The following is a 12,243-nucleotide window of genomic DNA, read 5'->3' as shown; positions in this document are numbered from 1 at the left end:
AACTCCCTGGAGAGGGATTGTAGCCAAGTGTGGGTCGGTCTCTCCTCCCAGGTAACAAGCGATAGGACAAGAGGAAACGGCCTTGAGCTGCAACAGGTTGGATATTTGGGAAAAATGCTTCACCAAAAGGGTGGTCAAGCCTTGGAATTGGCTGCCCGGGGTAGTGGTGGAGTCATCATCCCTGGAAGTGTTCAAAAACCATCTGGATGCGGCACTTAAACAGCTGAGTTACCCTAAAGTATCCACTGATGGCTCTGATCATCTGATCCTAAAAGCCAATTTGATTGTAAAAGGCTCTTTAGTTTTTAATTCAGCTGCATTCTGAACTCCACGTTGCACTGAGGGGAGTGGATTTTCCACAGTATGCAGACATCAGCCAGCAGCAAAGCCTCTTAAAGGAAGGGACATAATTCAAACAGATCAGTGCTTGACATAAATCCATTGTGTGTTGACATTCTCCTTATTTGAGAGCTCTTAATTACGAGTATATTTGTGGGGTGTATTTTAGCAGCAAGATGTTGGCTCTGTTTCAGATTATGGACATCCATATGCAGAGAAAGCCTGGTGTAGCCATCCTGCTGGGAATCTGCAGGGGGAAAAAGGGCTAATTCTGCTCTGCACATGATGCAAGTCAACTGCAATCCTTCTCCTCTCAGCTTTTTTTCTTCTGGAGTCACATCAGCATCGCTGATAACTGAACAGGGTCCCAGCTGCCGAAACCAGCTCCAGCAGGGCAGGCCATCTGGATTGTGGCTGGTCACACATTAACTCCTTTAAACATGTCTGCATCAAGGTATCAGCCTCCCAAAATGCTGCTCCGCATTCACTGGAGGTCTAAAATGACCGCATGGAATTTGACCCTTCAAATTCTTCCAACTGGTGTTGCAATCCTGTTAATATCCGGATTGCTGAGGGCAGCTGGTGGTACCTTTGACCCTCCTCATCATCTGTGGCTCCGGAAGATGAGTCCTGCTGAATCCCATCGGGCAGCTGGCAAGATCCTCGTCCCTGCCACAGAGGCAGAGGCAGCGCCAGGTCTGTTGTGCCAGTGATGGGGGAGGCCTCAGGGCATCCCTGCTCATCCAGCCAGGTCCTGGGGTACCCATTCTGCCACTTTCCAGCAGGATTGGCATCCACGTTTCACCATGGAAACACAGAACAGCACTTCTGAAAGTGACCAGAGTTGGTTTCAAACAGCACCAGCAAAACACAAGGGAAGGGATTTCAATCACAGCCCTTCTGTGTGTATTTGGCTCTCTGGGGGTTAGCCCAGGACCTGGCTCTTGGGACTGGGAGGCAACATTTCTCTCCCAAGCCTGAAAAAATGGTCATTTTTATTTTCAAAGTCCTTTTCCCACAGGTTTCTGCCTGATTCTCTCCCTGCTCTTCGCCAGCCCAAGGTATTGATCTCAGCAGGGTCACCAGTAGACTTCAAAGGGACTCACACTTGCACTGCTCATTTAGGACCATGAATAGCACCATCTGAGCCTTATCATTTCCCTTCTGCCTCCACGGGAGATAACGGCACCTCAGGAACCCTCGGGCCGTCTCGCAGCCAGGCTGGTGACAATCACACCACCAGCCTGTTGCCACCTTTTCCAATAACCATTTCTGTTTCTTCCTAGCTGCCCCTGCAGCACCATCCTGCAACCACTGGCCACAGGGGAGGAGGGAAGGATCACTGAGAGGAGCACTCTTTTGTCTGGAAATACCCTGATTTCATCAGGGCACTTAAAATCAGAATGACTGTGACTCACCACTACTACTATACAATTTTTTTGTGAAGTCACATTGAAAGGACACATTTGAAGTCACATTTGAAAGGACAAGGGGATAAGTGAAACATTAACAAGACATTACATTTCGAGCTGGTGACACCACAGCTATAAAGCATCAAGGCAGCATTTAAACAGCTGGAAAACTGAGACCCACTTTCCACTGCAATTTTCCATGCATTAGCAATAGGTTTGGTTACAGCTACTTGGTTACGAGTCCCTGCGCTTAGGTAAAATTCCACTCCTGTAACAACCCAGCCTCCCACCCAAACCAAATCTGCTTCTTGCCAGGTGCTGGGCAAACACAGCCATTCCAACCTCCTCCCCCTGCCAGCTGCACCACTGGGCACCGGCCTGCTGGGTGAGAATCCCTGGATCAGGGACAATCCCTGCTCATGAGGTGTTGGTGGGCGGATGGAGGAGAAGGGCAGGCTGCCCAGAGCCGGCTGCCCTCCACTGTTTCCATGATGCTGATGGCAGAGGGGACATTCCTTTGCTCAAATGTCCCGTTCCTGCCTTTGACAGCCCATGTGTTGGGGGACCCACCTCACAGACAGCACTTAGAGAGTCCTAAACCATCATCCCTCAAGGAATTCCCCAGTCCATAGCCACCACCTGGGGGTTTCTGGACCTCTGGTGAACCCCTGGTCAACACGTGGCTTCTCAGGGGATCCCCATCCCAGAGCTGACGAGCAGGAGCGCTCCAGATGTCAGTGAACAAACAGGGGCATCCCCTGCCCTTTGCACAGCAGATCCCCAAACCACTACCACAAACAGGGGATCCCCAACCCCCCCAAACCCCACGATGGGCTCTGGCTCCGGCCCGCACGTGTGTGGGGAATCCGCAGCTGCCGCCAGGCGGTCAGAGCACGGCCGTGGGGGTCCCACTCCCGTTCTGCTCCCGGACCCGGAGCTGCCCGTGCCGTACCGAGCTGTGCTGAGCCGTTCCGCCCCGCCCACAGCCCCGCGGCCCCGGGGGCGGAGGCGACCGGACCGTTCCCATAAGGCGGCGGAGGCGGCGCGGGCAGTACCGGCGGTACCGGCGGGCGATGGGGGTAGCGCGGTGCCTGCGGGGCGCCCGGCGCCTCCTGCCCGCGGGAGCACGGCACGAGTGCTACGAGCTGGCCCGGCTGGCGGGGCCCGTGGTGAGACCCTGGGCGGGGAGAAACGGGGAGGGACACGGGGGACACGGTGCGGGATCGCGTCCCCGGGACGTGGATCGCGGCGGGGCTCGGCCGCCCGGAGCCGGGCAGCGCTCCCCGGGAGCTCCGGGATGCCGAGGAGGGAGACCTCGGGCCCTGCTGGTCCCGTACCGCCGGGTTTCGGCTGCCTCCAGCCTCCGGGCGCGGATCTGCGATCGGGGATGTGCGGGGATGGCCCGCGCCGGGGCCAGCGGGGTCCCTCCACCACCCTTCATGCCTGGGTTGGCGCCCGGATCCCTACTCCTTGCCCCAGAAGCTCTTGCTGCTGCCCATCGTGGTCCCTCTGCTTCCCTGCAGCACGACTTTGGAAGAGGAGTGGTGGGCTTGGGGAGGGGGACTAAGATGTTAATCTGCTCGGTGAAACCAGGCCTGAGCCCTGGCACTGCCACTGTCACTCGCCCCTTGAGTGACAAGCGAGTCACTGTGCGTAGTGCCAGGTCTCCTTTCAGCAGGCTCTGGGTGCAAAGGTGCTTTATGACTCGCTGTCCTGAAATCCTCCCCGGACTGGAGCTGCCGTTTGCCATTTGTCTGGACCCTCTGGAGGGAAATGGACCCTTTGGCAGTTGGCACAGACCATGCTGAGCACATTTTGCAGAGGCTTCTGCCAAGGGGAACCACGCACCACAGCCCTGGTCTTAATCAATCGCGTGTGAAATTTGGTGCTTTTAGTCTATGTGCTATATCTGGTAAATAAGTACCGACTGTTAAACTTCTCGGAGGCACCCTCCCTGACATCAAATCCCTGACCTGCTGTGTTCAGTCAGCAGGGGAAGTCTAGACTAGTTTCAGTTACTGTAGTTGAGCGCATCAAGCCCTCTTAGTCCCCTCAAGCGTCCAGCCTGCAGCACAGCCTGCTCCTCCACGTGCACAGACACCTCGAACCCATACCTACAGCTGCTGTTTAATGATCGTTTCATGATAAGCACTGTGCTGAGATGATGCTGGTGGTACAGACCTCTCCTGTGGGGATTACTCACAGCAGTAAGTCAAACATGCCTGGGCCTGGCAGCAGGACTGCCTCTGCAGGCAGCAGTGGGGAGGTCTGCAGAGGAGAAGGGATTGTTCTGCTCTTCCTCTGACCCCTCAGAGCTGCTTCTCCAGCATCTCTGGGCTCTTGGCTTGCCAACTGCTGTGTGGGAAGGAGCATGAACAGCTCCTGGGCATGGTTTCCAGCTGTGGCCACCCCTCGGCGGGTATAAATGTCCCTAACTCCTGCCATCTGGTTTGAGCTGTGCTCTGGATGTCTGTAGAGGGCACATCCCCCTGCCAAGGGAAAATGAGGTCTGGAGATCAATCTCTGCTGCAGCATTGTTACGCACTGCTGGCAAGGAACACACAGACTGGCCTTGGTGTCTCTCCAGGAGGAGAGGATGTTGTGGTTTTGGAGGATAGTTTTCCACACATGCACGCAAATGTGGAAAAGCACTGGGATGTTTTATTTTCCCTTCTCTATGCAGCCTTCGTCTTGGGAAAGAGGATTTCTAGTGAAGCCCTTAAGCCTCTCTGAAATGAGGTCATCTGGCAGATTGGCTGTGTAACACCAAAACACCACAGGGCAGGTAGATGTGGGCTTTGAAAAACAAAGCCACCGCGAGCCTCCGTGAGTCCTGGGGCTGCCTTCCCTGCCCAGCAGTGTTGGCAAGCAGGGATGGGTTCCCAGGACCTCAGCAGAGCCCTGGCTTGAGACATGGACAGAAACACCAGGAAACCTGAGCACTCATAGTCCGGCTCCTGGGGGACGGGTGGTGTTCCACCATCCTAACAGGTCTTCATCTCACTGTCTCCTTCTCTCATCCCAGTTCTTTGCCCAGCTGCTGGTATTCCTGATCAGCATGGTCAGCTCCATCTTCTGTGGCCACCTGGGGAAAGCCGAGCTGGATGCTGTGACCCTGGCTGTGTCCGTATGTATTGCTCCAGTTCCCCTTGGGTTTCAAACATATGAATTGTGTGTCACCAAAAAAAGGAGAGAGGAAAAAACCAAACCTGTAAGAATGTGTATGTGAGGGCCCTGTTCTTTCTTTTGCCCTGAGCACAGGCAGGAGAGGGCAGCTGGGCACTCAGTGCCTGTGCCAGTGCAAGGCCAGCAGCTGGGAGCCTCTGGCCAGCTCTCTGAACCTGCCAGACCAGGGCATGTATCCAAGAGCAGCACTGTTTGTTGTGGTGTTTTAGATCTTCACCCCTTGCTAGGAGATCCTTTTCCCCACCAGAGGGGAGAGGAGGCTATTTAGTTAAAAAGACTGTGTTATTCTGAGAAATAGAGAAGGACTGGAAAACTTCCCAGAAACTTGTAGCAGAACTGTCTCCCCACCCAGCTGGGAGGGACGCAGCGCTGTGGGCCAGGCTCCCTGTCTCTCCTCCAGGTTATCAACGTGACAGGCATCTCCATCGGTTCTGGCTTAGCCTCAGCATGTGACACGCTGATGACCCAGGTCTGTAGCAGCTCTCCCTTTCCTGTGCCTGGGGGGGTTTACTGGTGGTGTCTCACCTCCTGTGCAGTGTGATCTGGGCACAAAGGGCAGGGGGGTGGCAGCTGCCAGACAGAACAGGGTTGCAAACACTCTGGCTGGAGCCTGCTTCCTCCCCAAGGAGCCCGGGGTCATGCCTGGGTACCAAAGGATTTTCGATCTGCCTAAGAGTGAGTTACACCCAGCCAGCCTGGCATTCGCAGCTGCAGGGCATGGGAAAGGCATTTAATTGTCCTGTTGTTGCCCTGAGCGTTTGCCCAGACCCTTTGTCTCCCTGTGATGCCCACCTTGATCCTCTCTCCCAACCCAGACATATGGCAGCAAGAACCTGAAGCAGGTGGGCACCATTCTTCAGCGGGGCATCCTCATCCTGCTGCTGTTCTGCTTCCCTTGCTGGGCCCTCTTCATCAACACTGAGAGGATCCTCCTGCTCATCCGACAGGACCCCGAGGTCTCCAGGTCAGGGGTGAGATCCAGCCCTTCTGGATCAGATATTTGCCATGGATTGTTGAAATCAAGGCTCTCTGGAGCTTGAGTGCAATGCTGTTTGGCTTGGCTCTTGCTTTGCTGTATCGTTAACTGGGGAAACAACTCTCTTTCCAGGTTAACTCAGCTCTACGTGATGATCTTTATTCCAGCACTTCCTGTGAGTCTCTACTAAAGCTGTTGGAAGCTCTGTATCCCTTAGTAACACCAGGGAAAGGAGGGAGGGCCTTTGCTGTGTGGCTCACAGGGCAGGTTTGGGGTTTTACAATGTGCCCCTTGACCTTGTGCTGTACCAGATGTGCAGCTCCTGGACCAGCAAACAGGGGCTCTCTCATCTTCCTGTGCAAAGGCTTTTGCTGTGGCCACGTAACTGGTGGTGGACATTGGAACCAGGGCCTCCAGCCTCACTCTTAACCCTGAGATAAAGGCTGGAGCTGTTCCCACACTCACAGCTGCTGGGCTCTGACTCCTCTGAGGCAGGGAGCAGTACCCTGTGGGATAAGGGTCTGCAGGTTTATCCTTTCTTCCAAGCTTTCCAGGCTGTCTCACGCTGATGAGGAAGCATTGGAGATTTCCCATTTGGAGACTGATCTGTCTTCCCAGTGGGAATGGGATGTGCTTTCTGTCACTCTTGGTTTTGGGTGCTGGCAGTGCTTCAGCTGGAGCACAGGGGTTTTGGAAGAAGGTGGTGGGGGACTGATCTGTCAGTGTTCAGTGGGCACTTGGCTGTTGAACCACAGTGTGCTGATGAACTGAATCCTGACTTTTGCAGGCGGCGTTTCTGTACCAGCTGCTGACAAGATATCTACTGAGTCAGGTATTGTACAATTAGCCAGCTTCTGGCCATGGAATAAAGGTATTCCCATGAACATGGTCAAACTTGGGAATCAAAGTTCACCCTGTTCTGGGGAGAGCTGGGCTGAGGAACATGTCATGCACAGCTCCCCAGCCAGCCCTGGCTGAGCTGTGGGAATCTCCTTTAGCTGGTTCCGTTTCCTACTTCCCAACTCTGTGTTTTATGGGTTGCACCAGTTCCCGAGCTCTGCTTGTCACCTCCTGCATGTCTCACACAGCCCAGCCTCACCTGGAACATGAGCTGCCTTCTTGGCTTTCTCCTTGGGCATTGCTGGAGGTCTCCCTTGTGTTCACTGGATGGGGCTTGGGCTGCATTTTGGGGAAGCAAATTTCAAAGTTCCTCCTTGGCTTCCAGGAGATCATCATGCCTCAGGTGGTGACAGGGATTGCAGCCAACATCCTCAATGCGGCCATGAACGCCTTCCTCCTCTATGCTCTGAAGCTGGGCATGGTGTAAGTGTGAGAAGGGCTGGTGACAGTCTCTCCCTGGGTGCAGGGGTTTGCTCAGGGCTCAGGGGGTGTCCTGGGTGCCCAGTTGTGCCACCTTCTCCCCCCAGCCCCCAGTCTGCAAAGCTGAGGCTGGAGGGGTCTGTCCCTTATCTGCAGCAAGGTTGCTGTGGGTGCCCCTGGGTCTGTCCTGCTGTGGCTGAGGAGGTGGGGAAGGATCACTTGTAACCTGCCTGTCTCTTTCTCTCCTCAGGGGCTCTGCCTGGGCTAACATGGTTTCTCAGTACACCCAGGTTATCTTCCTCGTCCTTTACATGTGGTGGAAGAAGATCCATGTGAAGACCTGGGGAGGTACTGTTCTACCTTAATCCTTCAGAATACCAGTGTCTGGGCCTGGGAATCTGGCATTGTCACCAGCACCTGACAAAGGGATTGCCATCCCCTCACAGTGGGAAGATGCTGTAGCCATGTCTCAAGGCCTTTACTGTAGCTCCAAACACATTCTTGTCAAATATTCTGTCTCAGGAATGCAGCATGGCACAGCAACAGTCCTGGGCTGATGTCCTGTGAGCTGCAGGGGTGGTTGTCCTCAGAGGGTGTCCAGGAGAGGATGTGGCTCCCCTTTAGGGGAGGAGATGGAGAACACATGTTCATTCTGCTTCACCTCCTCATGTCAGGTTGGAGCAGGGAGTGCCTCGTGGACTGGGGCTCCTTCATCTGGCTAGCAGTGCCTGGCATGGTCATGATGTGCATTGAGTGGTGGACCTTTGAGATTGGGAGCTTCTTGGCTGGTGAGCCCCAATCCTCTTTTCCTTCTGGTTCCTGGTGGCTGCTGCTTGAGCGTGTCCCCAGAGCCCCCCTGCCAGCAGCAGCCTCCTCACCTACAGGGTTGGGGTCTGCAGGATGCTGCAAGTGTTCCCATCTATTCCATGGGGATAGATGCCTCCTTTTCAGCCAGTGAAGGAGGTGGCAAATCTTTTCCAGGGCTGATCAGTGTGGTGGAGCTGGGTGCACAATCTGTCATCTACGAGCTCGCCTGTGTCGCGTACATGGTAAGGGCTGGGGGTGTGAAACCCCAAACAGCCTGGGAGTAACCCCAAAACAATGGCTCTGTGGATCAGTGCTGAGGTGGGAAGCAGGGCTTGGTACCAGGCAGGGGATGCCTCTCAAGCCTGCCATGCAGCTGCACAGCCAGGGTGTGCTGCAGGTGGAAAATCCCTTCACTGCAGCAATGCCAGTTTGTCCCAAATTCCCCACTGGGGAAGAATAAAATCACTGCAGGCTCTGCTGTCACTGCAGGCTCTGCTGTCACCCACCTCCTCTTGTCTCCTGCTTCTCAGGTGCCCCTGGGCATCAGCGTGGCTGCGAGTGTCAGAGTGGGCAATGCCTTGGGAGCAGGGGATGTGGCACAAGCCAAGACCTCCTGCATCACTGCACTGCTGTGCACAGGTCAGTGCAGTCCTGCAGAGCAGAAGAAAGGGCAATTACCAGCAAATGGTTCCGTTTCCCTCTGACAGGGGTGGGGAGCCCCCATACGAACCCAATCGCACTTGTTCGGACCCTTTGGGCAAGGCAAGATCCTGACTCCTCTTTCCTGTTACAAGCCTGGTGCAAAGGCTTTGATAATTAAAAACACAGTTTAGCGTTCTGTCCTCACGCTCCAGAGGGTAGAGGGAGTATCTGGGGAGAGTAAGGAAAGCAGATTTATCCTCTGCTGCAGTACCATTTGAGGTCAGCAAAGTCCAGTCCCCACCACATGAAGCCCCTGAGGTCTGGGCCTGGGTCAGGAGCAGGCTGTGCTGCCCTTGAAGGAATTTGACTATTCCTTTTTCTTTCAGGGGTTTTTGCTGTGGTGGTTGCAGCATTACTGGGAAGCCTAAGGGACGTGGTGGGATACATCTTCACCAATGACAGGTGGGTTAACAGCTTTCTTTGGAGTATTACTGCCTTCTTGGGAGGTGTTATTTATACCCCAGAAGCTGCTGACAGATAAGAGTTCATAAACCCCCCATCTGGCAAACATTCCTCAAAGGTTCCTCCCCATTTCCCTGGGTCCCTGGGCAGCACAGCTGCTTCTAACACTGGGACACTACCATGGCAGCAGGCTGGGATCAGGGAACTGGGATCAGGGAACTGGGATCAGCCTTTGTGGTTGATTGAGGAAGATGTGTGAGAACCAGGGACTGCATGGTGCTGCTTCCCCTGATCAGTCCCTACATCTTCCCAACAGGGAGATTGTCAGCTTGGTGTCCAAAGTGATGCTCATCTTTGGTCCGTTCCACTTGCTGGATGCAACAGCAGTGAGTATTCCAGCATGTGGAGTGATTCCTCTCTGCAGCTTGGGGTGCAAAGCTGCCTGAAGCCCACTCTGGACCTGTTAAAATGAGAGAAGCAAACAGAGAAACTGTCACAGCAGCCACTTGTGTTACCTGTAGCACCTCAGTGTCCTCTGTGCTTGTAGCTGCCCCTTGGCATCGCTGCAAACAGCCCAGTTTTTCCTCCTCTATTCCCCTGGCCAAGGCTCCAGCTTTTTACAGGTTTATCAAAGCAACACAAATGAGCAGCTGGGTCTTCAGAGATACCAGGTTCTCCCAGCACACTGGGATACTCAATAGACAGTAATTTTGGCCCATTTTCTCCTGTCATGTCCTGGGGGAGGGACATGGACACTGTGGGGAAGCTCCTTGGGATCTATTGGTGTCTGGGTTGGCAGCTGGAGCGAGAGGAGCCCCACGCCACCTGCTCCAGAACGTGGCTTTGGTCCCTCTTGGCTTGGTGGGACAGTGCTGTGGGTTTCCCTGTCCCCAGGGCTGTGCCATGGCCCAGAGCCACCTGGCAGTGACCTCTCTGCCCGCTCTCCTCAGGCGACCTGTGGCGGGGTGCTGCGGGGCACGGGCAGGCAGAAGCTGGGTGCCATCGCCAACGCCGTCGGATATTACACAATTGGCTTCCCCATCGGCATCTCCCTGATGTTTGCAGCCAAGATGGGGGTGTTAGGTATGTGTGCCCTCCAGCTGGCATTGTGTTAGCTGTGTTGAGCAAAGGCTCAGCCCTGGAACTCGTGCTGGGACCTCCCTTTGTGTCAGTGGGGCTGGATTGCACACTGCTGTGTTTGGGGCAGGCACTGAGTGTGTCCCAGGAAATCCAGGCTTACTCCCAGCTCCCCCAGGAACTGTTTCCTTGAAAGTTCTTGGGCTGAAGTCCCTGGGCACTCTGGCAGTGGCTGGCAAAGGCAGGTTTTCCTCAAGCCCTCCCTGAAGTAACTTCCCATTGCTGCAGGTCTGTGGGTTGGGATGATCATTTGCATCTCCGTGCAAGCCCTTTCCTTCTTGGCTTTTGTCATCCGAATGGATTGGAGGAAAGCTGCAGAGGAGGTGAGAATTGTGCTTTTCTCTGGTAATTCTTGAAAGGTGCTGAGTTAATTCCTGTTTCAGTACAACACTACAGCCCTCTAGGAGGAGGCTGAAGTGAACTGGGATCTGTCCTCCTGTAGCAGAGGAGCAGTTTGGTGCTGAGAATGCTTGTCTTGGGAGAATAGAGGGTTTTTTGGGCTGGGCAGGACACTCTTGCCCTGAGAAGAGCAACTCTTCCCTGTGTTTTTAGGCTCAAGTCCGAGCTGGAATGAAACAACAAGTGGAAGATGTGAACTCCAGTGGCACAGCTGCTAACAAAACATCTGCTGTGGGTATGTAGCTGGGCCTGACACCAGGCAGGGAGCCCAAATTCTCCACCCAACCTCTTCCTTTCCTTCCCAATCGTGGCAGCCATGTCTGTCCTGGAGGCTCAAATGGCTGGCAAGAGCACAGAGCCTGCTGCTGGCCCTGGGCCAGTGGCACCTCTCCTGCACTAATGGGGTACAGGATAGGCTGCTCCAGGGAAGAGCCTGGACTGCCACCATGTGCCCGCCTCACCTGGGACAGCTGCAGCTGCATGTCCCAGTGTCCCCAAGCCTTGGGAAAGGACCCTCAGGACTGTCACTGCTGCTTGTGCAGCATCAGCCTGGAAGCCCCTGGCTGGGCAGCTCGGCCTCCCTGCAGCGCTCGCCTCTGTCCCTCAGGTTACACCTCCCTTGACACGGACACTGGGGACACTGGGGACACCACGGTCCTGCCTGAGGGCATCGTGATGGGTGAGAGGCAGCCTGACCATGAGCTCAGCCCCCAGGAGGAGCCTGTTGTTGTCCCTGTTCTTCCCCCTGTGGAGTGGAGGGCTGTGATCATCCGCCGTGTGCTGGCTGCCGCTGCTGCCGTCACTGTCCTGCTGGTGGGAATCCTGGTCCGGCTCCTGACTGGCAATGGCTAAAACCAGGGACACTGGGGAACTGTGCATGGAGCAGGAGGGCACGTGGCAATGGCCCAGGGGGATGGTGTGGGGAAGGAATTCCCCCTCAGTGCCTTACAAAAAGTCCCTTTGCACGGTTTCTGGTTAACTCATGATGTTTTATCCCACACACAGAGTTCTTAAAGGGGGTGAGGATGTGGCACCTGGGAATAAAAGTGCTTGAGAGCTGGTTCCTCTCCTGCGCTGCACTGGGATGTCACTCGTGAGAGCTGGGAGTGTATCCTGGGGCTGACCTGGGAACGAGACAGGGTCCTGGTGCTGCTGTCCTGCTTTCTGGGGACATTGGTCCGTCTCATTTGCTCATGGCAGAGTCTCCTGCTGCCCACAGCACATTTCCTCACGCACCAGCCTGTGCCAGCATCTTGGGGTGGCAAATCCCACTTGCAGCTGCTGTGGCAGCACAGAACAAAGTGGAATTTGCTGGAAGATGTCTGACTGCTGCTGGGCTGCTGGGTGCTGGCTGCTGGCCCTGACCCCGCTCTCCCTCTGCAGGGCGGGCACGGGCCTAAAGCAACTCTTCTTTGCACTTTTGTAAGGTGGGATTTTGATACAATAAAGTTTTCTGAGTAAATGTTAGTCTGTTTAATATGTTGCGAGCATGACCCTGGTCACTGGCAGGGCTGTGCTGTTAAGAGCAAAGACGTGGGTCTGGTCTTGGCCCTGAGATTTGAG

The 12,243-nt window shown here is 55.0% G+C and overlaps 1 protein-coding gene across 2 annotated transcripts; it reads left to right on the top strand.

Annotated features, from left to right (window-relative positions):
* Window positions 1–2,797: 2,797 nt before the first annotated feature.
* Window positions 2,798–12,147, top strand: LOC104691018 (multidrug and toxin extrusion protein 2-like). Of its 2 annotated transcripts, XM_039563141.1 has the most exons (17): window positions 2,798–2,920; window positions 4,777–4,878; window positions 5,338–5,406; window positions 5,753–5,901; window positions 6,046–6,088; window positions 6,701–6,745; window positions 7,139–7,236; window positions 7,484–7,581; window positions 7,908–8,021; window positions 8,215–8,282; window positions 8,571–8,679; window positions 9,069–9,144; window positions 9,461–9,530; window positions 10,095–10,227; window positions 10,510–10,604; window positions 10,834–10,915; window positions 11,288–12,147. In XM_039563141.1, exons 1-17 carry the CDS (start codon window positions 2,825–2,827, stop codon window positions 11,530–11,532), a joined length of 1,692 nt encoding a protein of 563 aa, XP_039419075.1. In that variant the 5' UTR covers window positions 2,798–2,824; the 3' UTR covers window positions 11,533–12,147. The 2 variants fall into 2 exon arrangements, with proteins under 2 accessions (XP_039419075.1, XP_039419076.1); XM_039563142.1 differs by lacking the exon at window positions 5,338–5,406.
* Window positions 12,148–12,243: the final 96 nt, after the last annotated feature.

The sequence above is a fragment of the Corvus cornix genome, chromosome 19 (genome assembly GCF_000738735.6).
Source record: "Corvus cornix cornix isolate S_Up_H32 chromosome 19, ASM73873v5, whole genome shotgun sequence".
NCBI classification, from domain to species: domain Eukaryota; kingdom Metazoa; phylum Chordata; class Aves; order Passeriformes; family Corvidae; genus Corvus; species Corvus cornix.
The sequence above is the reverse complement of the archived record's forward strand: the minus strand, read 5'-3'. Positions and strand labels throughout refer to the sequence as shown.

What these genes read in the sequence shown, in the direction of transcription:
- LOC104691018 (XM_039563141.1), top strand. Translation starts at nt 2,825, where the DNA reads ATGGGGGTAGCGCGGTGCCTGCGGGGCGCCCGGCGCCTCCTGCCCGCG. An exon ending in TCTTTATTCCAGCACTTCCT is followed by an intron (nt 6,089 to 6,700) that starts GTGAGTCTCTAC and finishes TGACTTTTGCAG; the next exon opens with GCGGCGTTTCTGTACCAGCT. An exon ending in ACTTGCTGGATGCAACAGCA is followed by an intron (nt 9,531 to 10,094) that starts GTGAGTATTCCA and finishes CGCTCTCCTCAG; the next exon opens with GCGACCTGTGGCGGGGTGCT.